Below are 22,414 nucleotides of genomic sequence, written 5' to 3'. Positions count from 1 at the left end.
TGCCCAACATTCTAGATAAATCACACATCCCCACCCCATTCCAAGACCTTTGCTAATATCCCTCAGAGGAGGAGAAAAATTTCTTCCTGACTCCAAAATAATCAGGATGCAATATGCTACTTTTGTTTCCTGTTTGGATACTAGAGAAAAAAAGATATTGGTTAAGGCAATATCTAGAGGATATTAATCTGGGCCAGGTAAAATCAGAATTGGCCTGGATAATCATACAAAGCTCAAACCAATCCAAACTTAAATACTCTCTGAGTTTTGCTTATTTGTACACACCTCTCTAGTCTTGGTTTTGGCCAGAAATGGAAGCAAAAACATTGAAATATCTTTAGAAAGCTTGTTCTTGAAGTATTTCTACCACGGTTGAAACCCAGAAGTGTTAGAAATAGAAGGAAAAAGTCTGGTCTTGGATTTGCTTCAGTAATCATGTAACTTTTGGATGCTTATCTGAATTGAACTGCTGAGCCTTTTGAAGTTCTCCCAGCACTCACAACATCAGATTCTTACTAGAGCTCATGGGATTTCTGCATGTGCAATGAGTGGAAATCATGACCCTGTAGTTTTGGCTGAGACTCCGTATTTTGACGTTTATATAAAGCTCCAGAAGCCATATAATTGAAGAGATGATCATAGTGTCATCTTCTGGCACTTGTGCCAACATTGTCTTAACTTTTTTTTGTCACCATGATATAATTTTGGAAGGAGAGGACAATTTGTTGCAAAATGAGAAGGAAGGGTGTATGTTGAATATTTGGCAACACTGTACAATTAATGATATATATGTTATAGTAAGATGAGCTCATTTAGCACTAAAGCATACACTCATACAATGCATTGCTATATAGAATTCCTCAGGAATTCCGCTGTGATATAGTATTTATTGCAGAGCATTACTAAAAAATTCTGGGTAGGTAGTTCCAACTCTAAGCAATAAAAATCCAAGTAATTTAAAATGAAAAAAAAATTCCTACTTTTTTAGCAATACACATTTTCTTTAGGCTCACAAATGTAAAAGGCCAAATTCTTCAAAGCTCATGCATCCTTACAAAAGCAAAACTTCCATTGAAATATATCTGGGAGTTTTTACATTAGTAAGGAAAGTAGGATTTGGCCCACAGTGTGAAATTACATAGAACCTCAGAGTTTCGAACACATCAAGAATGGAGGTTGTTCATATGAACAAAACATTATAGTTGTTCTTTCAAAAGTTTACAACTGAACATTGACTTACTACAGCTTTGAAACTTTACTATGCAGAAGAAAAATGCTACTTTTAATCATCTTAATTTAAACGAAACAAGCATAGAAACAGTTTCCTTACCTGTCAAATCTTTTTTTTAACTTTCCCTTTATTTTTTTTAGTAGTTTATGTTTAACACAGTACAGTACTGTATTTGCTTTTTTAATTTTTGGTCTCTGCTGCTGCCTGATTGCGTACTTCTGATTCTAAATAGGGTGTGTGGTCGACCAGTCATTCGTAACTCTGGGGTTTGTAACTCTGAAGTTCTACTGTACACCCATTCCTCAGTGGCTCTTTCATTTCTTGTTGTGATGTGGTAGTACAATAAAATGGAAGCAGCTTTAATGGAATGGCAAATAAAATGTACCATGAATAAAACTCACTTCTGGCAGAGGATCAGCAGAAGGCTATGAACCTCTTAAGAGCCACTTAAACCCTCAAATAGGACTTCAATGGAATTTAAGTAGGGGTCTGACCTCTGCAATGGTATATCTTACTGTATGTGAACCAGCCATGCTAGATTTCTTATTTGCTTTAGTCACTTTATTTTTTTATCTTCACAGACATTTTTAATGAACGAGATAACTGTCCATACGTTTACAACACTGACCAGAGAGATACAGATGGGGATGGAGTAGGTGATCATTGTGATAACTGTCCATTGGTGCACAATCCTGATCAGGTAAACACTAAGCCCATCTGCATGTATTAATGCTGACCTCAGAATAGGAGAGAATGAGAGAGAGAAAATGTTTAAGGAACTAAACTAAATTATGATGATGATGATGATGATTTGCATTAGAGTCAAGCATAGAGACCTCTACCAAGATCAGGGCCCCATTGAGCTAGGCACTGTACAGACACATAGTAAAGGACAGTCCCTGCCTCAGAGAACGTATTGCTTAAATAGACAAGAGGTGGGAGGGAAAGAGTGACAGAGAGGCTAATTAACTTACCCAAGGACTCAGATCAGCAACAGAACCAGAAATGGAGTCCAGGTCTCCTGACTCTCAGTCCAGTGCCCTGCCCATTAGACCATCTTGCCTTCCTTTTGTGATCTTAAGCTAGCTGCTTGCTCTGTGTGGGTGTGGGAGATACAGTACAGACTCATTGGGTAAAAGGCCAGGAAGTTCTTCTATTATCACAGGATACCGAATAATTTGAATGATGTGATTTTAAAAGTCTGATATCCCACAAGCCGCCAGTGCAAAATGCTGACTGAATTCACTTCTGAACTGGAGGGGCCCATTTCTCCTATCACAGGATGTGAGTAACTGCGATTGATTTCAGTGACAGTTACTCAGACCTGTGGTAGGAGAATCATGCCCCTTCCTTCACAGAAGAGACATAACAATGCGTGGAAAAGAAAAGGCCGTATTTTGTTAATTTTTCATTTCCACATAAAACATAAAGGCCCATTATGGCAATGATACACTCTGTTTAGTGACAATTCTCTTCTGCCTGCAATCCACCCAATTTACATGAAAAGAAAACTGCCCTGGTTGGCAACATAATACATGAACAACTCTTTTATGGTATTCATGGTAAATTGCAGGTTCTGGTATGAACTGAAAGCAAAAGTTATGAAAAACAGTTTTGCAAGTTTTCAATGATCTAACACTGAATATTGCCTTGGTTCAGGTGAATGCTTTGGAATTTATAATTACGCAAAGTTATTGCATTTAGCTTCACCTCAGGGCTTATAATAACTAAACTTCATTGAGCCCAATAGCAGCCATTCATACCTTAAGAACCTTGTCTGGGCAAGACAGTTCATATGAGAGCTGCACAGACTTCAATAATATGAGGTAACACACTGTCATGAGGGACTATTGGGCCAGCTGAAATGCATGATATCATATATGCATCTATTTTGTGCTTGTAATGTTAATTATGTTCCAGGGAAGAATTTTATCACATTGCATTATGTTTTATTAAATAATTACATCAGATTTTTGTCCTGCAGTGTATCTAATGAATACTCTAGTGTCCATCCCAGATTTCTAAATTGTTATAACAGTTGCAGTCAAACCCCAAACAGCTGGCTTTAAGACTGAAAAGTTAGATCTGAATTGTCCATCCTTCTTTTGGACCTTTAACATTGTATATATATAAAAAAACCTGTCCTCTTCAATATAGGCATTAAACTTCCTTATATGTGAAAAACAGCCCTGATTTTCAGGTCTGGCTAAGTACCACTCCGTGCAGAGCTTGAGGGATTGGGGCAAAGATGTCTTTAACCCCACCTTTTCACTCTCTGTATTACTGTGCCATTTGGAGAATAATTTGGCTCCCACTGCAAGTTAGAGCAGCCTTAGGTCTGCTTTGAACTTCACTTGGCTTTCCATGGCTCCAGGGGTTCCACGTGGCAACAAAAATTGCCAGAATGCAGTGGCACTCCAGGCAAAACTCCTACCTTGGCTACATCCCTGGCATGACCTTTATGATGCAAGCAGTGAAGACTCTATGGGTATGTCTACACTGCATTTAAAACTCCTCATCTGGCCCATGCCCTGTGAGGGTTCTCGAACCCAGCCTAAACTGAGCCTAAACATCTACATCACAGTTAAACAGCCCCTTAGTCCAAGCCCCGCAAGCCTGAGTCAGCTGGCATGGGCTAGTTGTGGGGTTTTATTTGCAGTGTAGACATACCCTATGATGCACAGAGAACTCCTTTACATCAGGGTTATTTCCTGTGGGCTAGATCTGACCAAGGTACAGCAGTGTAAACGGGATGTATCAGACCTGTAAGTTAGGACCAATAGGTTCCAACCAACAAACGTAAACTAAGAGCCATATAGGAAAATGTTTGCCCAAATTTCAGTAAGATCTTCATTGACATTCCTCATATTAGAGTGAAAAAAAATTGAAATTGTATTCCATTTCTACTTCATAGAAATTTGTCACCACAATGTAGGAGCTCTTCAGGAAGTTACTGGAAGAGAAACGTAGAGAATAAGGAAACGTCATCTCAATTTTGTGCTTTCTAACAATCAAGATGCCAATGTTGTTGCCTGTTTTTTACTGTAGACTGATATAGATAATGACCTGGTTGGTGACCAATGTGACAACAATGAGGACATAGATGAAGATGGTCACCAGAACAACCAAGATAACTGCCCCTACATCCCCAATTCTAACCAGGCTGACCATGATAAGGATGGCAAAGGGGATGCATGTGATTCCGATGATGACAATGATGGTGTTCCTGATGACAGGGACAATTGTCGGCTCATATTCAACCCTGACCAAAAGGACTCCGATGGTAAGAACCAAGTAGTGTGGGTTTGATTCAGTTCTATGTACATGAAGAACTGGTGCATGCATAGACTAATGCCAAGGATATTTTTCCCATGTATAAAAGAAATAAGACATTTCAGACCAAATTGAGTTTGAAGGTAACAGGCCTGATATCACTGACCTCAGTGAAATTGCTCCTACTTATGCCATGTCTGAACTTGGAGCTCTGTATTAAGGCATCAAACTAGAACTTGTCAAACATATAATATAGTTTTGATTTAAAAAAATAAATTTTCTGGGAAAATGTTTTTTTCCTTTTCAAATGTTAATTTTGATGCAATATTAAACTAGAATTTTTTTAATTTAAAAAACTGTTTTGGGTTTTGAAAACCAACACAACTGAAAAATTTTGGTATTCAGCTTCAGTTTTTTATTGAAAGAACCAAAATATTCCATAACATTTAAAAAAAATGAAAAATATTCATTTATTTTTAAATATATATGGGAAATATTTGCCATTTTTCAACCAACTCTACTAAAAATTGTTTCACAGAGGAAACACTTTAGGTATATGTTGATCATGTGCACTATACACTTGCATAAATGGTTGCAGTGTTTTCCTTCGTTTCTTTTCCTGAATTGTTGCACAGTAGTCCAGGTCACTGTTAAGTAGGTGTAATGGTCTACCACGTAGATGGTTGCAGTTCAGTGGTTAATGACGTGCTACCAATATATAACATATAAAACATATATACATGTTATATATTTATAACATATAAAACAATTTGTGATCCTTTAGGATAAAAACTGCTATATACATTTGATATATCTATGAGTAATGACCCACAAAATAAATACATATGAGATATTTCCTAGTTACATGAGTGTATATGAAATTGCTGGAGTTCTTCCACATTGATGCTGGTGTAACTGAAAGCAAAATTTAGTTCATATGTTCATAGTGAGGATACGTTTACAAGTGGACCAGTTCTCGATTTCTGCTCTGGTTACTTTGCGCTGTATAGCTGGTAGTTATAGCCCCCTGAGGATTCTATCTGCACTGGGAAGTCCTTTGGTAATATAGAACAGTGATAGCAGTTCCTACACCTCCTCTCCTCCCAGTATCCTGGTGTAAAGGGCCATGGCTAGGATAAAGAGGGAATGACTTATACAACTCTGTGCCCTGTCAATATCTGTAATGGCCCTATAGCCCTTGGGCTGCTCTAACTTCTATCAGGACCTCTGTAGTCCAAGGGTGAGCTGGGGATCTGGGCAGTATAGTTCCATTAAAGCCAGCTTTTGCTCCTCCTGGTCTTGTGCCAAGCACAGCTCAGCTGGACTATGGAGGTCTAGGCCAGTGTATGTGTGAATGTACTTCTGTGAAGACTATCCCAGAGAATCAATAGTACAGGTTGACTTGCTCTTCATCATCATCAACGGCAGCATAAATCTTTTTCAACTTTGGCAAAAGCCAGACTATAACTAAAACCAAAAGATGTTCATGTGAGCCACACAATTTTAAGTTGCAGATGTGGATAGAGTTTGTGGACGACATGGCTTGTTGGACAAATGCTTTCAATATCGTTTGAAACAAAATCAACTCTGTCAGCAGTCAGGACCACTGGGAACTTCAGCAACATGTGCATTGAATAATTAAAATCCTCGTATAGATTCAAGAATTGCTTCTTTGATATTGGCAAAGGGAATAAAGTTGGAAATGCATAGTTTTTTATCTTAAATGTTAAGATAAACAAGTGCAGAAGTGTACAGCTGGTCAGAATTTGGAGTTCTGCTTGGCTGTCAGACAGTGGAATGTGGAACCATTTTCCCACCAAGCTGAACTGCAGAAAGTTTTTGAGTCTTTGGTTGTTTCCTAAAGTTCATTCTCCTTCTTTCCGTCAGAAAGCCTGTGCTTGAAGAATACAATGATGATCAAGTGCACTAAAGACATTTTACGTCTGCATCTGATATAAGTCCTTGTTGGTGGCAGGATGGTACACTACATAGGCTACTGGTCTCTTCCAGTGTAGTAATTCCTATGTGAACAGCTGTTGACTTATATAAATAGAGAAGGAGAGAGGTACACAATGCTAACAATTTTTGCCTGTGTATGTGTTCTGCTTGTAGGTGATGGCAGAGGTGATATCTGCAAAGACGATTTTGACAATGACAGTGTCCCAGATATTTATGACGTGTGCCCCGAAAATATTGACATCAGTGAAACTGACTTCAGAAAGTTCCAGATGGTCCCCCTGGATCCAAAGGGAACAGCTCAAATTGACCCCAACTGGGTTATTCGCCACCAGGGTAAAGAACTGGTGCAGACTGCCAACTCTGATCCTGGCATAGCAGTAGGTGAGTATCAAAAGAGAAAAGAATTATCTGAATTCTTTGGAACTTTGCTGGCTGAAACACATATAGAATAATACACAGTCCCAGATCTTAGGATAGATATAGTGCTGTTTATCTTCAAAACACGTTACTTTAACTACAGCACTCTCTTCAACACCCCATTAGGTAGGTAAGTATAATTATTCCCATTTTACCGATAGAGAAAATGAGACAGAGGGTCTAAAATACTCAGAGTCACTGTCGGAGCTGGGATTAGGACTCTGAGTTTTTCATAGTGACCTGAGTGTTCAAGCTACTAGACCACACTTCTATTATACTTGGTGTAGCACATCAAACAACTGCATAGTCTTGTTTCTCTTTTCATATGGAAGCCCAACATAGCATGGGTTGGTTCATTTACTCAAACAGGAGTGTATATCCTGAGTGTCTGAGAGTACCTGCATGTAAATACTTGTCAGAGTTTTTCCCTGTTGCTGTTGGCACAACTCTCTGCTCAGCTGATGAAGAAAAGCATTCTGTATTGAGGTTGCATATGAGAGAAAAGCCTGTTGAGCTACTTGATTCCATTTCATTTTGGAATGTCAGCTGCTATATGTTAGACCTACCTATAATAACCCCCAAATGCGTTTTTATAGAGTTAATTCTGATAGGTAAGAGGGAACATAGTTGTTTCCCTGATCTGAATAAATCAGGACTGAGGAAGGCTTGCAAACATACAGCACATTAGTTTTTCTTTCTGCCAAATGCCTCCTCCTTGCTCCCAATTGGTATAGTAAGTGATTCTTATGTAAGACACTATACGTCTTAGTTTTTTGTTTAATATGGCTATCAAGTCATGTTGTTTCTGTAACAGCGGTAAAGGGACAGAGAAATGCAAAGAGTACTCAGAAACAAAGGTAAAAAGAGAGGATGATATCATCTCATCCTCATCCCGGTTTAAGGAATGAGACAGAACAGATATATAAGTACTATATAAACAGTACATATGAGTTCATTCTCTCTCTCTCTCTCAACCCCACCCCCTCTTCAAAAAAAGACCCACACCAAACAAACTAGAAAGCCCAAAGCAACAGAAATGGTATAACAGTCTGCTTTCAAGCATTCTGAATTTGCATCGCATGGAGGAACTGAATATCTTGCACATTTAATCCCCTACCAGGTTTCGATGAGTTCACCTCTGTTGACTTCAGTGGCACATTCTACGTTAACACAGACCGTGATGACGATTATGCCGGGTTTGTGTTTGGTTATCAGTCCAGCAGTCGATTTTATGTCCTGATGTGGAAGCAAGTCACACAGACCTACTGGGAGGACAAGCCCACCAGGGCTTATGGTTATTCAGGGGTATCACTCAAAGTAGTGAACTCTACGACTGGCACTGGTGAGCACTTGAGAAATGCTCTCTGGCACACTGGAAACACACCTGGACAGGTAAGAGAATCAAGTCTTCATACCATTGAGGAGTAACCAATATTGTAAAAAGGGGGCTGACACAAAAACCGGTTATCAATTAAAAAATGGCATTGAGGCTCAGTATGCCAATAAGAGTAGGAAAAATGGTAAATGACTTTTCAGTGTTGTTTTAATTTTTGGATAAAATTGCCAGTCTTTTTGGATGATTTTGTTCTTATTTATTTGTACTGTTTTCAAAGTAATGCAAAATATAGATAGATATAAGAGAATGTGCAAAGTAGTTAAAAAGAACCTGCAAAATCAAAGGACAAGGAGTACAGGTCATTCTTCCAGCTTGGAGATAGTATTGGTGTTACACTAGTTCTAAAAGCCCTTCCTGGGCTTTATTCTCTTCAGATGAGTGTTTAAACACCCACCTTTGGGGCATCACATATATCTGATGTTTATATTTCTGAACGTGACTGTGTTCAGAAAGTTTGCCACAAACTCCCATGTAGATCCTGATCTTGCAATAACTTCACACGGTGGCCCTTGTGACCCTAAGGAAGTCCATTGAAGTCAGTGGGGCACCACACAAGCACAGGGATCCAACTGCATACAGTTCATTCCAGGGTCTGGGCCTTCCTGGAGAGTTTTATTGTGCCAGAGATTTGAAACAATGTACAATAAATATTGGGCCAGTCTTGCAGTAGCCCGTACTCAGCTGATTAGTCCCATTTCTTTCAATGTAGCTACTCATATAAGTACGTGTAGCAGGATCAGTTCTGTAGGGTGGAACGTTGTGTGAGAGTGTGTGTGTGTCTGAACATGTACAGAACTCAAAGACAAAATATATTCCCAGGTCTCCACTCCCCTTTACCTTCCTTGCACTTTTTCATCAATTATCAACATTTTCATCAAATGGTCTGGAAATAAATATAAAATTACTGCTGATAAAATTTTTGGATGACACACAGCTTGCCAGAGTGGTAAATAATGATGAAGATATGCCAGTCATATAGCATGATCTAGCTCACTGGATAAGCTGGGCCCATTAAAAACAAAATCTAGACCATACCTACAGAATGGAAACTGTATCCTGGAAAGCAGTGATTCTGAAAAGGATGTAGGGCTCAGAGTGGACAAGCAAATGAACATGAGCTCTTAGTGTGATGCTGTGACAAAAAGACCTCATGTGCTCCTTGGATGTATAAACAGGGGAATACCGAGTAGGAGGAGGAAGGTTACATCTATATGCAGCATTGGTGAGATCGGTTCTGGAATGCTGCATCCAGTTCTAGTCCCCATATTTTAAAAAGGATACTAAAAAATTAGAGAGGGTGAAGTAAAGAGCCAAAAAATGCTTTGAGTAATAAATAAAATGCCTTGCAGGGAGAGACTTAAAAAGCTAATCTGTTTAAATTATCCAAGAGAAGACTAAGAGGTGACTTGATTACAGCGTCTAATACCTTCCTGGGGAAGGTGTGTGTGTGTGTGCGTGGGGGGGGGGGGGAATTCTATGCACTAAAGGATTCTTTAATCTAGCAGAGAGAGGCCTAACAAGAACCAATGGCTAGAAGTTGAAGCCAGACAAATTCAAATTAGAAATTAGGTATGATTTTTTTACATTGAGGGTGGAACAAACTAGCAAGGGAAGTGGTGGATTCTCCATCTCTAATATCTTCACACTTTTCTGGAAAGATATTCTTTAGCAGAAGATATTCCTGAACACAAGTTATTGGGCTCAATACAGAGGTAACTGGGTGAAATTTTATGGCCTGGGATATACAGGAGGTCAAACTAGAAGATCTAATTGTCCCTTCTGGCCTTAAACTCTATGAATCTATGAATTAATCTACTTGTTTGAGGGTAACTGATGTATAATTGAAGATAGCAATTTTCATCTGACTTAATATAGGTGATCAGAGCGTGGGGGGAATGTAGTTCAGTATCACTAACTTTTAAAGTGATTTTTAGTTTGATGATACAAAGAAAATAAGCTGTGATCAGATATCCAGTTGCTGTAGTACAAACAGTTTCTAATGAAGCATTTGTATTCCTATTGTAGGTACGTACCTTGTGGCATGACCCCAAGAATGTTGGCTGGAAAGATTATACTGCCTACAGGTGGCAGTTGATTCACAGGCCTAAAACAGGATTAATAAAGTAAGAAGTGTTTCAGTGCCTACAAATGTCCTAGTAATATAGCTTTTGTTTCTAATGAAGTAGTGGCTTTTAATGGTTTGTTTGTTAATTCCAGTGCTGATGATTCATTCATGGCAGAGTGTGTCTCTATTTTTGGAACATTTTATTACATTTTAAATAACTTCTCTGTCTCCTCACACACACATCATATGTGTTCAATTTCATTAGGACTAAATATTTATAATATAACATAAACTAAATATTATTAAATAAAAATATCTTGAATTCTTACCAAATAATGTATAGAAAGATACTCCTGTTATGGGCAGGTTATTTCACACTGAAATAATGATGCGCACTCACTATGGTGTTTCTTGCGCTTTCCTCTGAAGCAGCTGGTACTGGCCACTGTCAGACAGGATACTGCTCTAGTGGGCCCATTGCCCTAATCTAATGTGGCAGGTCCTATGGTCCTTGTCCATGAAGTTCCTTCATCCTACTGGGAATGCTAATAGAAAAAGAAAAATTAGCTAGGTTTTTGAATAGTCATTAAAGTATGTTTATTTGTGAGGAGGTAACAGACTTACCGTGAGTCAATTAAATTATGTGTATATTTCTCAAGCTAACCTCTGAGCATAAAGAGGCTTGTGGCTAGTCAGCATTAAGAACATAACACTCCTTCTTGACAGTCCAGAAGACATAGCTGTAATAACAGAAGGATTTGGGAAATTCTTTGTAGATGATGTTCATAAAATTACTCATGGAACAGCACCAGGGCTTCCCATAAATGGGCTATGACTACCAGCCAGACTCGGGGGAGGTACAAACAGAGGAATGACCCATGTAATGAAGTTGTACTACATGGCATCTAGCGTTAGAATTCAACATCATATCATCACCTGACAGCTGTTATTACATGTCCAATCTTGGAATGTTCTGTTGATTCACGATACTAATCCAAAATATGTCTTTCTTTCCAGAGTTTTAGTATATGAAGGAAAACAGGTCATGGTAGACTCTGGACCAATCTATGATAAGACCTATGCTGGTGGACGATTAGGTCTTTTTGTCTTCTCTCAAGAAATGGTCTACTTCTCTGACCTCAAATATGAATGCAGAGGTTAGTTTTTCAGTGAACTAGGCAATTATGAAAGTTTTACTTATGCCTCAATTACTTCAGTCTCCCAGATAAACAGAACTATTTGAAAGAGGCCAGTGCACATAAAATGTATGCACCAGGGCAATAGTTTTCAAACCGTGGGTCATGACCCAGAACTGGGTCAGAGAATGTAAGGCACTGGGTTGTGGTGACTCTGGTCACCACCGCTGACTGGGACATTAGAAGTCCCATCGGTGGTGCTGCCTGGCTGAGACAGGCTAGTCCCTACCTTTTCTGACACTGTGCTGTGCCCCAGAAGTGGCCAGCAGCAGGTCTGGCTCCTAGGTGGGGGTTCCATTGGGCTCCATGCGCTGCCCCCACCCCGAGCACCAGCTCCAGCTCCGATTGTCCAGCAAATGGCCAAAGAGAGCTGAGGGGGGCAGTGCCTGCAGGCGAGAGCCGAACAGAGCCGCTTGTGCGCCTCCGCCTAGGAGCCAGACCTGCTGCTTCCGGGGTGCAGCATGGTCCTCAATGCAAGGACAGGCAGGAAGCCTGCCTCTGCACCCCTGTTGCGCTGCTGACTGGGAGCCACCTGAGGTAAGCCCATGTCCCAATCCCCTGCTCCAGCCCTGAACGCCCTGCAAACCCAGAGCTCCCTCCTGCATCCCAAACCCCTCATCCCCGGCCCCACCCCAGACACTGCACCCCCAGCCCAGAGCCCTGACCTCTTCCTGCACCCCAACCCCCTGCCACAGCACAGAGCCCCCTCCCACACCCTGAACCCCTCATTCCTGGCCCCTCCCTGTAGCCCTCACCCCCACACCCCAACCCTCTACCCCAGCTCTGAGCCCCTCCCACACCCCACACCACAAACCCCTCATCCCCAGCTCCATTGCATCTCGGGCATCAACAATTTTCTTCAATTGGGTCTCCAGAAAAAAAGTTTGAAAACTACTGCACTAGGGAGAAATGATGGAAATAGGAAGTATCTTCCAGTTGTTGAATGGAATCCTTAATCCGTCAATCATTCTGAAATAACTCAATCAATTCTTAACTATGAATGAAACAAGAGGGAGTTTATTTTGAATTGATCAACATGCTGTCCTGAAACAAGTGGATTTAAGCATGTACTTAACTGCTTTCCCGAATCAGGGCTATATAACATATAGCAATAGTCCTGATAAGTTTCAGCCAGAAGGCATGTTCCGAAGCTGTAAGGGACCACAGCATAATTTAGACACTGATTCATTAAAATAGCTTGGATCCCACTAGTCTTAATGTAAATCTGAATAACCACAAACACATGCTTAATACAATCTGCATGGAAAAAGAAGATGGAATTATCTGAGGGAGATATTTGTTTGGAACTGTGTGTGCATGCCCAGCGCATTAGTGCGTGTTGCATGTGTGATGGTTGCCTTTATGCCTGACACACAGGACTGAAGCAGGGAATCTCTAGAGCTAAAAGTATGAACTGCTACAGCTGAGCTAAAGAGCCAATGTTACCTATCTGGGAGAAGTAACAACTCATATCCTCTGTTGATCAGAGCAGGACTTGTAACATGTATTCAGCAGTGGGTTACTCATGCACTTGCCGATTTATGGATAGCCCTTCTTTAAGGAGGCATTAAGGATTCAGTGGATATTTTCAATTATCATTTTATTGAAGTGTAGGACTGGAGGGGACCTCAATAGGTCATCTTGCCCAGTCCCCTGGACTCAAGGCAGGACTAAGTAAGAACTAGACCATTCCTCACAGGTGTTTGCCTAACCTATTCTTAAAAACCTCCAAATATGGTGATTCATGTATTCTCCAATTTTTTAAAAATATAATGAAACCATCCACAATGTTTTTAATAGTACTATATTTTCACATTTATAAGAAAATGAACTCAGAATAGGAAAAGTTATCTTTGTATTACTCAGGCTGCTTCCCTTTACTGTAGCACATTTGAACTCTCGTTCCATTTTTACTGGATTCCAAACCAAATATGCCTCTGCACCAATTAATATCGGTTTCTCTTTTGCTTTAGATTTCTGAGCTATGGTTGCTGCATTACCAGCAAAGTACTGTAGATGCTGTGCAACCTAGACACCTCAGTACATCCTGGTACTCCCAACATCTCTTTCTGTGTACCTCCTCCTCCGGCCTTCTGTTCAACTGACCTTGTACCTCCCTGCTGCCAAGAGTGCTCAGCCAATTCTACGCTCAAGTGCCTTCTGAAAACGAGGACTAATGGGACCTAAATGTGAGCGTCCAACCCACCACTGAAGCAAAAGCAGATTGATACATTAGAACATTTTTGTAGAGTGAGAACTTAGTAAGACTTGTTTGTTTGTTTTTTTACAAAGGAATGACGTTTACATATAAAGTGTAATTACTTAATGTATTTATATATATATGGAGAAAAAGGGGATGAGTATCATCCATTGTCTTAAACTAAGTGGGGAAAAAAAAGTGTAAAAAACACTTTTTTATGCCTACGGTTGACACTTCCCTTGCTCCGATCAAGGCTGGACCTCAGTAACACAAAACTTCTGAGCCTAATTTCAGTAAAATAACAAAGGGACAACACCAACAATATCTAGCCTAATAATGAAGAAGCCATTGGAGAATAAAGTGAAGGCCACATAATATGAAGATGGCTTGATGCAAAAAGATCTTTCAGCTGATAAAGATGCTTTTACTAACTCTTTCAAAAATACCTTTTAAGATTAGAAGTTGCTGAAACTTCAGATTTTTAGTTTCAAATACTGTCTAACTAGAAATAACAATGCATGTTATTTGTATGGACTTGCAAATCAGGACAAATACAATTGAACCAGAACTTAAACATCAACATAAGAAAGCATAGCAATTCAGTTAAGCACTTAAGGCCATCCACTGTGGCTTTTATAAAATGGTTTCCAGTTGGCCAGTGTACATCTTATTTTGCATTCCCTCTTCATAAACATATTTCATGACCATCTGAAACAAGTTGAACCTGAACCACTTTCCCATCTCTGCTGCAAAAAGCACTTTGACATCCTGTATCCTGATCTAGGATTATGAAAAGGTAGCCACGCTACCATTACCTAATTTGGTAATTCAGAAATTAAGGTTCCAGTTATAAATATTTTGTTAATATTTATCATGATTACACATACTGCTACCTTTTCTGATAATTTATTTTTAAAGCATGTCATACAGTGCATTAGTAATGCATTAACAAATAATGCTAGAACAATCTGTTAAAGCATATCACAACATGAAGCTATCATTGAAGCAATGTACACACTTGTTTAAACATGCAGTTTTATGTCATGACAATCCAGAATGCTCTAAAGTAGCACATGATTAAATAAATAATAATGAGGAATTTATAAATGGAACCTTAATATATATACTGTTATCCTAATTTTAGTATTTTGTATTGTTACCTATGTCTGCTGTATATAGAACTGTTTTATTTTTTAAATAATGCTGAAGGGATACCAGTGTTTATTCTAACCAGATACAACAGTTATTCAGCTATACAATAGTATGCAAGTATTTAACACTTTTTTGTTTTGTTTAAGATGTATGAGCTTTGTTCACAAAAAACTCTTGCTGGTATAATTTTAATCATAGATGAGGTTTTACTAAGGGAATAATACAGTATCTCTTGCCTTATCATAGGGCATGGTGAGCCAAATGTTGACTCAGCTCTTTTTTTCCTTTTAAATAGATTTTACTGCTATATTCATTAGAAAGAATTCACAGTTGCACATTTTACAGTCTCTTCATATTAACAAACCCTTTAAAAATCCTCCTTATGAGGTTTTTTGAATTTGTTGCAATTCATATTTTGTTGTTTCAAATTGTATCCCCAAGTCCCAGTGAGAAAGTGGGGAGACTTCATTAAATGTAATGATTGTGATGGACGTGTAGGGTTTTTTGGTTTGGTTTTGTGAAAGCAAGACATCAGTGTGGGGATGAAGATGTTAATATTTAGATTGTACCATAATTTTCCTATTCTATGTAAATTATTTATGAAGATTTTCTTTTTTCTTTTCCTTTTTTCTTTGCAAGTGTGTGTGTGCCTGTCAGAGAGAAAAGGAGGGCGAGAATGAGATCAATGAAACTTCACTTTGTTTTGCCAAAGATTGTAAATAATTATTTATTTGTTTACACAGTCAAAATTCACCATTTAACATCCTGCTTCATTTAGTTAGATCATTTTTTATATTTTAAAAATTAATGATAGGAAATAAACTGTAAAAAGGTTTTATAAAAAAAATCTCTTTACCTTTTTTATAGTTAAAAATGTTTCTTAAAAAAGAAAGAAAGAAAGAAAGCGCTACCATGCCCTGAAACTCTCTGGTACCTAAACAAACTTGTTGCTTGGTTAAAAATCATTTCATGTCAGAGAGATCTGCTGGTTAGTTACAAATCATTGAGTATATATTAAGAATGTAACAGCAGGCTTCCTGGTCTCATTGACAAGAGCCATAATTCCACTTGAGCCACTTAATCTCTTGGTGAATCACCCAACGTTGTTTTATTTCTGACACTATAATTGAGAAATTCACTCCTGCTTCTTGTCATTGCCAGACAAATGCACAGGTTTCTGCACTGGATCTTGGCCAGCATAATTGAACAGATGTATAGGCTGATCCTATAATCCTTACTCCCATACATACTATTGAAGTCAGTGGGATATATTAGTGTGAATAAAGATTACCCACACAATCAAGAGTTTCAGGAATGAGCGCTTAGGGATGGTTCACGCAGAACAAAAAGTCAGAAAAAATTCTCAAAACAACACAACAATGCTTTGCCAGACGATGAGCTGCAATCATATGGAGATGGGGGCAGGTGAATTGTTTTAGAGAAAACAAGAACACCCATCATGCCAAAACTTCGCACACTTTGCAAAATGAACCTGAACCAAACCTTTCTTTAAATTTCTGAATAGGCCTGCACACCCCAACTTTAATTTCCATGTGCCTTTCCAATTTGGTGTTCCAATGGGGATAGGAAACAAAAGGTTTTTTGGGCGACACTTCCAGATAGGATCTGAGGTATGAGAAATGTCACACAAGAAAGCCATAGAATCTTTTGATAAAACCCCAAATCTTTTGAAAGCGTATCTGAACTGATTCCGATCTCCAGGCTTGTGGAGAGTTATCCATCACTAACTTTGACTGCCATTTGGGCTGCAGAGGCAAAAGCTTCTTTTGATATACTGTGGCACATAGCCTCGGAGAAAGGAAAAGACTGATAACAGCATGGCAAAAATACAGGGTCTTTGAAGAAAACAGGGATGAAAATGCCTGAAAAGAAGGTACTGCTCTCAGTTAATGCATTCATATAAAACAATAACATACTGTAACCTTTCTTCATATGTCTAACTAAATTAGAACTGAGGATCTTGAAGTTCAGAAACATTTGGTTAATGTTTAAAAAAAACAATTTAATTTTTGCAGCCTCTGAACTTTTTTTTTCAAGATGGAAATGGAAAGAGAAGTGTTGAAAGAGACCAAAAGGCATTTTCAGTGTGGGGAGCAGTGGGCCAGTGAGTAGACCTGAGTTCTGGTTCTGCCACTGATTTGTTTTGTCTAATGTCACACAACACTTACAGTCTCTGGGCCTCAGTTGCCCCGTATATAGAACAGGAATGATAAAATTTGCCCTCCATTGTAAAGTGCTTTGAGATCTGTGGGTGAAAAGTACTATATAAGTGCCATGTATTATTATTTCTGGACCAACCAAACCAATCAATACTGAAAATCCCATGAAAGCAAGTTGTGACCAGATTTCCAGTCCAATTTTGCAGCAGTTTAGCTATTTTCGATAAGCTTCAGCTAGGCCTCTGAATTTTAGAGTGTTTTTCTGAACTGAACTGCTGAATCTCTAAAGGTTTGCCCAGCACCACCAGGTTTTAAAATATCTACAAGGGTTTGCATCCATGAGGAAGACAAAAGCAAGAGTCAGACCTGTGAACTCTCATGTTAAACAGCCTGAAAAATAGCATAAGTAATGTTAACATCTGTGTCCACCATAGGAAGTAGGAGTGCTGGAGGTGCTGCCTCACCCCCTGACTTGAAGTGGTTTCATTCATGTACAGGATTTACAGTTTGGTTCAATGGTTCTCAGCACCCACACTATATAAATTGTTCCAGCACACCTGATGTCTACTGCTTGCTAGTTTCATTCTGGGGCAGCAGTTGAACAGAATGTAAGTCAGTAAGCCAAATCCTGATCTTGGTGAACTCAGTGGAAGTTTTTCTGTTGACTTCAATGGGATCTGGGTTAAGTTCAGTGTTCAATTTGCACAGCAAACGTCAGTAAAAGAAAAGCTAATGCTCACATGGGAACGTCTGCTCTACAAAGCCATTTGAAAAATAAATAACTATGTAATAACTTGGCAGAGATTTGTTCACAATATGGAGGGGACCACCCCTGTAGAGCAGGAAGGGAGACCTTGAAACAAAAGGAACAAAGAACCACTCAAACCAAAAGGCCATCTGATCCAGTATCCTGTCTCTTGACAGGGGCCAAAATCAAATGCTTCAGCGGAAGGTGTAAAATCCATATGATTAAAAATTATACATTAACATGCCTATGGGGGAAACGTTCTTCCTAGCTGCATGCATTAAAGGCTAGTGGTTGGCTTATGTCCTGAAGCATGAGTGTTGTTTACTTTAGCAAGCTAAAATAATTGCAGATAGTCTTATTATTCCTGTTCATGTCTAATTTATTTGAATGCCACTTCTTGGCCTCAGTAAACTCTAACAGTGAGTCCCACAGTTTGATCATGCATGACATAAAATATGTATTTTCTCTTATCAGTTGTAAATGTATTACTTTTTCCTTTCATTGGATGGCCTTTTTTTCTTGCCTTATGAGAGAGGGTAAATAATATATACCTCTAACATGTCAGTTCTGAATTGTTTCCTTCCCAAACCAATTTGTTCTTTATAAAGCTACGTAACTGGAAGGAGATGCTGTCATTCTCTGTGTTTGTGTTGTGTGTGTGTATGTAGGGGGATCACCTCCCTGCTGATGGGGGAAAGCTGCCATTTTGTATTTCAGTACAGATACAGAGACACTCACTGTAGTCACTCTCTCACTCTCACATGGAAACTCTGTAATTTGTTGTTTTCTTAATCTGAAATAAATCATCTAGACTGAAACGTACTTGTTTTATCTGCCCCCAACATTGTCTCCTCCTAATTTCTAACTGATAGAGATTGGTTTAAACCCTGAAACACAAGGTTTAATATCCCTTCCATAGTTTATTGGCATTAACTATAGCAGCACTAGACATTCTTGTTATTTATATAAATGTCCAATCCCTTGAATCTTGCCAAATGTTTGGCCTCAGTGACATTTTGTAGTAATGAGTTCAGCATTCTAATTATATGTTGTCTGGAAAAATGATTTCCTATCAGTTTTGATTTTGCCACCTTTTAATTTAATTGACTGCCCATTTGTTTTTGTATTGTGAGATACAGAGAACAGACGGTTCCAATCTACCTTTGCTATCCCATTCAGTATATTATAAACTTTTATCGTGTCCCTCCTTATATTTCTCCTTTCTTCCTACAAGAACTTTTCTATGCCCTTAATCATGTTATTACCCTTACCAGAACCCATTCTATTGCCGCAATATACTTTCGGGCGGTTGGAGCACATAATATTCTAGATGAGACAGTATTATTGATTTATATAATGGGATTATAATATTTATCATGTTATTTTCCATCCCGTCTCTTATACATCATAACTTCTTGTTTGCTTTCCAGACTGCAGCTGCACATTGAGCAGACTTCTTCATTCCGCCATGCACAATTATGCCCTTTCCTGAGTTGATACAGTTAATTTAGAAACCTGTAAGGTGTATGAGTCATACAAATGTTTCTTTCCAATATGTATTGCATGTGGGAGTGGGTTCATAGTGGAGGAGTGGGGCCACAGAGGCAGAGTCACATGGGGCCTTATGTCACAGTACGCATATGGAACTAGATTGCCTTACTTCACCCTTGAAATATCTGTTCTAGTGAGGTCCTTTCTATTGCTGGGAATTCAAACTCAGCTATTTTTGCCTTTAATCTTCTTGTATCAGCACATAGTCATTTGTAGACTTTATTCCTGGGTGTACTTTCTTAATATAACACGCTTATCTGCACCATTATCAATTTGGATTGTACCTCAATTACTTCAACTTCTGCTTCCTGCAGTGCTGTTGTAATTCTTTCCTCTACTGCTAGATGCATGGTTTCTCGTGTTACTGACATCCCTAGCAGATGTCTTTGTCTGACCTAAATGTTTCTCAAAACCCGTCAGCCTTTCCCTTACCACCTAGTTTAAATAATCCCCCAAATCTTCCCGATTTTCTTTGCCAGCAATCTGGCTCCACTTTGTTTAAAATGGAGTCCACTCTTTCTGTAAAGAATCTTCCTCAAAGGATTACCCAGTGCCTCATAAATTTGCATCCCTCCTTCCTATACCATGTTCTTATCCATAGATTGAGACCCTGTAGTTGTACCTGTTCTCTGCATGAAGCCAGATGCATTTCAGGGAAAGTTACCCAAGAAAAAGAAAGGGACAACTAGAAAGTGATAAATAAGAATGGGAGGGAGACTGTAAGAAAAAGATAAATGCTGTAATTTCCCTATGTTAAAGTGGTGATATGCAACAGGCAGAAACAATCACTTCTCAGGAACACTGTCCTTTGCATTTTCATGGTCTCTGCTAAGCCTTCTTAGTGCAAGGATTCCTTCTTACAAGAACTTTTCCCCCCAGCATGCCTTTCTTTAGCTGGCCCTTTAAATTTGGCAGAGCCAAACAGCTGCAACCTAATATGACCATTCTTCAACTGGCTGCTGCTTGTGGCATCTTTATCCCTTCCAGCTGATAAATATTCTTAACTCCTATAATGTTTTGCCTTTTTTTCCTTTTGGAAAAAAAATCAAATTTCTCCAAAAAATTGAGGCATGAATGAAAAATATTGTTAATGTAAGCCTGTATGAAATGGGATATTTTTTGCTTTGGTGAAAAAGCCTCTTCCCTCCCCCATAATTAAATAAGAGATGAGCTCAAAGAGTGGGATACTTGAGTCCTACCACCTGGAGCCATATTATCTCTAGCCCTTGAGTGGGTATGCTGAAGACCAAAAGAAAGGGAGTCTTCCCTGCTACTAAGCAGCCTGCTCAACAACCAGTGACAATGCCGTAGCCTCAGGGGATCATGGGAAGCTGAGGGTCATATAGCTCCTCAAAAGGCCAGAGGGAGGGGAAATAGAGGAGGCGGGGCTATGGTCCACTCCTTTTCTGTCCTCCTTATACTGGCCTACAGGGTGCCTGGCATGCACAGTGCAAATTAGGCTGGATTATCCTAGTAAGATGAAGTAATGTGTGTGTACCCTTCTCTACAATCTCTCATCAAACCCTTCCAGAAGAAATGCAGTTCCTAACTGCCCCCCCCCCATCTCCCTCTCAAGGATGTGACTAGTACTACACAGCCAAACCCCCAGTGTGGGTGACGACACTGGTTAGCTTAAATGAGGTGTAAAACTAAACAGTTGTACAGCTTTTCCCTTGAAATTGGGTGGGTTGGCAGTTTGAATTAAATAAATAAAAGCTGTGAAACTTACAGCAGATGGAAATACAGTTAGAAATACATTCTTGTAAAGTCTCCCCTTTCCAAAAAAAGTTGCTTAAATGTGTGCTGGTTTATTGCACAAGTGCCATTTTTCTTAACTGTCCTTTTTTCTCCTTTAGTCTCATAATTTTTTGGATTTATATCCTCCATAGCTAAGAAAGAACTACATGCTGCAATGCATCCATATTGAAAGTATGTAAACCCTGAAAACCCCACGTTTTATGGGCCAGATTCTGTCTGTCCATGAAATCCCAAGGAACTCCTCTGATTTCAATAGACTCAGAAGACGACCACACCAGCGCAACTAATATCAGAATCTGGCTCATAAAATCCAGAAGTTTCTGCTTTACTATATAAAATCAAACCAGCGATGTTGGTACATGGTATATTGTGGAGCAGTATGCAGGCAATACTTTTTAGTTGTCTTGGGGCTTCTGTAATGCCTTTTTTTCTTCAGTGAGAAAAAGAAGAGCAGTTCTTATCTACCATAGCTACCCTGTTCTCCAAGGATGCTTCTCTCTGCCTATCCAGCCAGCGCCTGCAATTTTATTAAGTGAAGTGGGGTGGGTACTGTATAGTGTATCAGGAACTAGTGCTCATATTTGCTGCATCACTGTGTTGCAATCACAAATAATCTGGGTGGAAAGTGGTTTTCCTTCCCCCCCCAACCTCTCCAAAGTCAAGATTTTGAAAAATATTCCTGTCTGAAATCAGGACAAAAAGTTGAAATCTCAAAGATTTTCACAAATAAAAAGATGGGGGTGGGAATGGTGATGGGGGAGGAAGGTGAGAAAAGAAAAAAAAGACAAGTTTGGGTCACTCAAACATTGCATTTAGATAATTGTGAAATGTTTCATTTCAATTTTGACCTTATGTTTACATGTGGGTTGTTGTTGTTTTTTTTACTATTAATTAATTTAAATTTCACAACAAAAAGTCATTTTGAACCAATTTTAACAATTGTCTTTAAACAATTTTCAAAACAGGAAATTTGTCGAAACTGAACCTTCCCTACAAAAAGTTTTGATTTTGACAAAATTGGCATTTTCTGCCCTATGAGTCCCCCAAAAAACCCCAAACAAACTCAAAGTTTTGTTGAAAAATTCCCAACCATCTCTAATTAGAAACAGATAACAAAGCCATTATTAGGTTTTATCAAAATCTGCTATGACATACTTTGATCTTGTAATGATAGCCTACTGCATGATGGGTGACTCCATTTAGGTGAAGAAGAACTAAGTCTTTAGAAACATTTATGGCTTAAGCTACAGTATACTTTTCAGCCAACCAATTATCAAATCTATATCTA

General features: G+C 39.0%; 1 protein-coding gene across 1 annotated transcript in view; it reads left to right on the top strand.

Moving 5' to 3' along the window:
* THBS2 (thrombospondin 2) overlaps positions 1 to 15,376 on the top strand; it is a 46,617-nt gene extending 31,241 nt beyond the window's left edge. The window contains exons 16-22 of the mRNA XM_038397614.2: positions 1,813 to 1,931; positions 4,280 to 4,514; positions 6,617 to 6,844; positions 8,001 to 8,272; positions 10,302 to 10,399; positions 11,359 to 11,498; positions 13,511 to 15,376. Of these exons, the coding sequence (XP_038253542.1) occupies positions 1,813 to 1,931; positions 4,280 to 4,514; positions 6,617 to 6,844; positions 8,001 to 8,272; positions 10,302 to 10,399; positions 11,359 to 11,498; positions 13,511 to 13,518 (1,100 nt within the window). The 3' untranslated portion in view covers positions 13,519 to 15,376. The remainder of the gene's footprint in view (positions 1 to 1,812; positions 1,932 to 4,279; positions 4,515 to 6,616; positions 6,845 to 8,000; positions 8,273 to 10,301; positions 10,400 to 11,358; positions 11,499 to 13,510) is intronic.
* The last annotated feature ends 7,038 nt before the right edge of the window (positions 15,377 to 22,414 follow it).

The sequence above is a fragment of the Dermochelys coriacea genome, chromosome 3, assembly GCF_009764565.3.
Source record: "Dermochelys coriacea isolate rDerCor1 chromosome 3, rDerCor1.pri.v4, whole genome shotgun sequence".
In the NCBI taxonomy this organism is placed as follows: domain Eukaryota; kingdom Metazoa; phylum Chordata; order Testudines; family Dermochelyidae; genus Dermochelys; species Dermochelys coriacea.
This window is presented reverse-complemented; position numbering and strand designations above follow the sequence as displayed.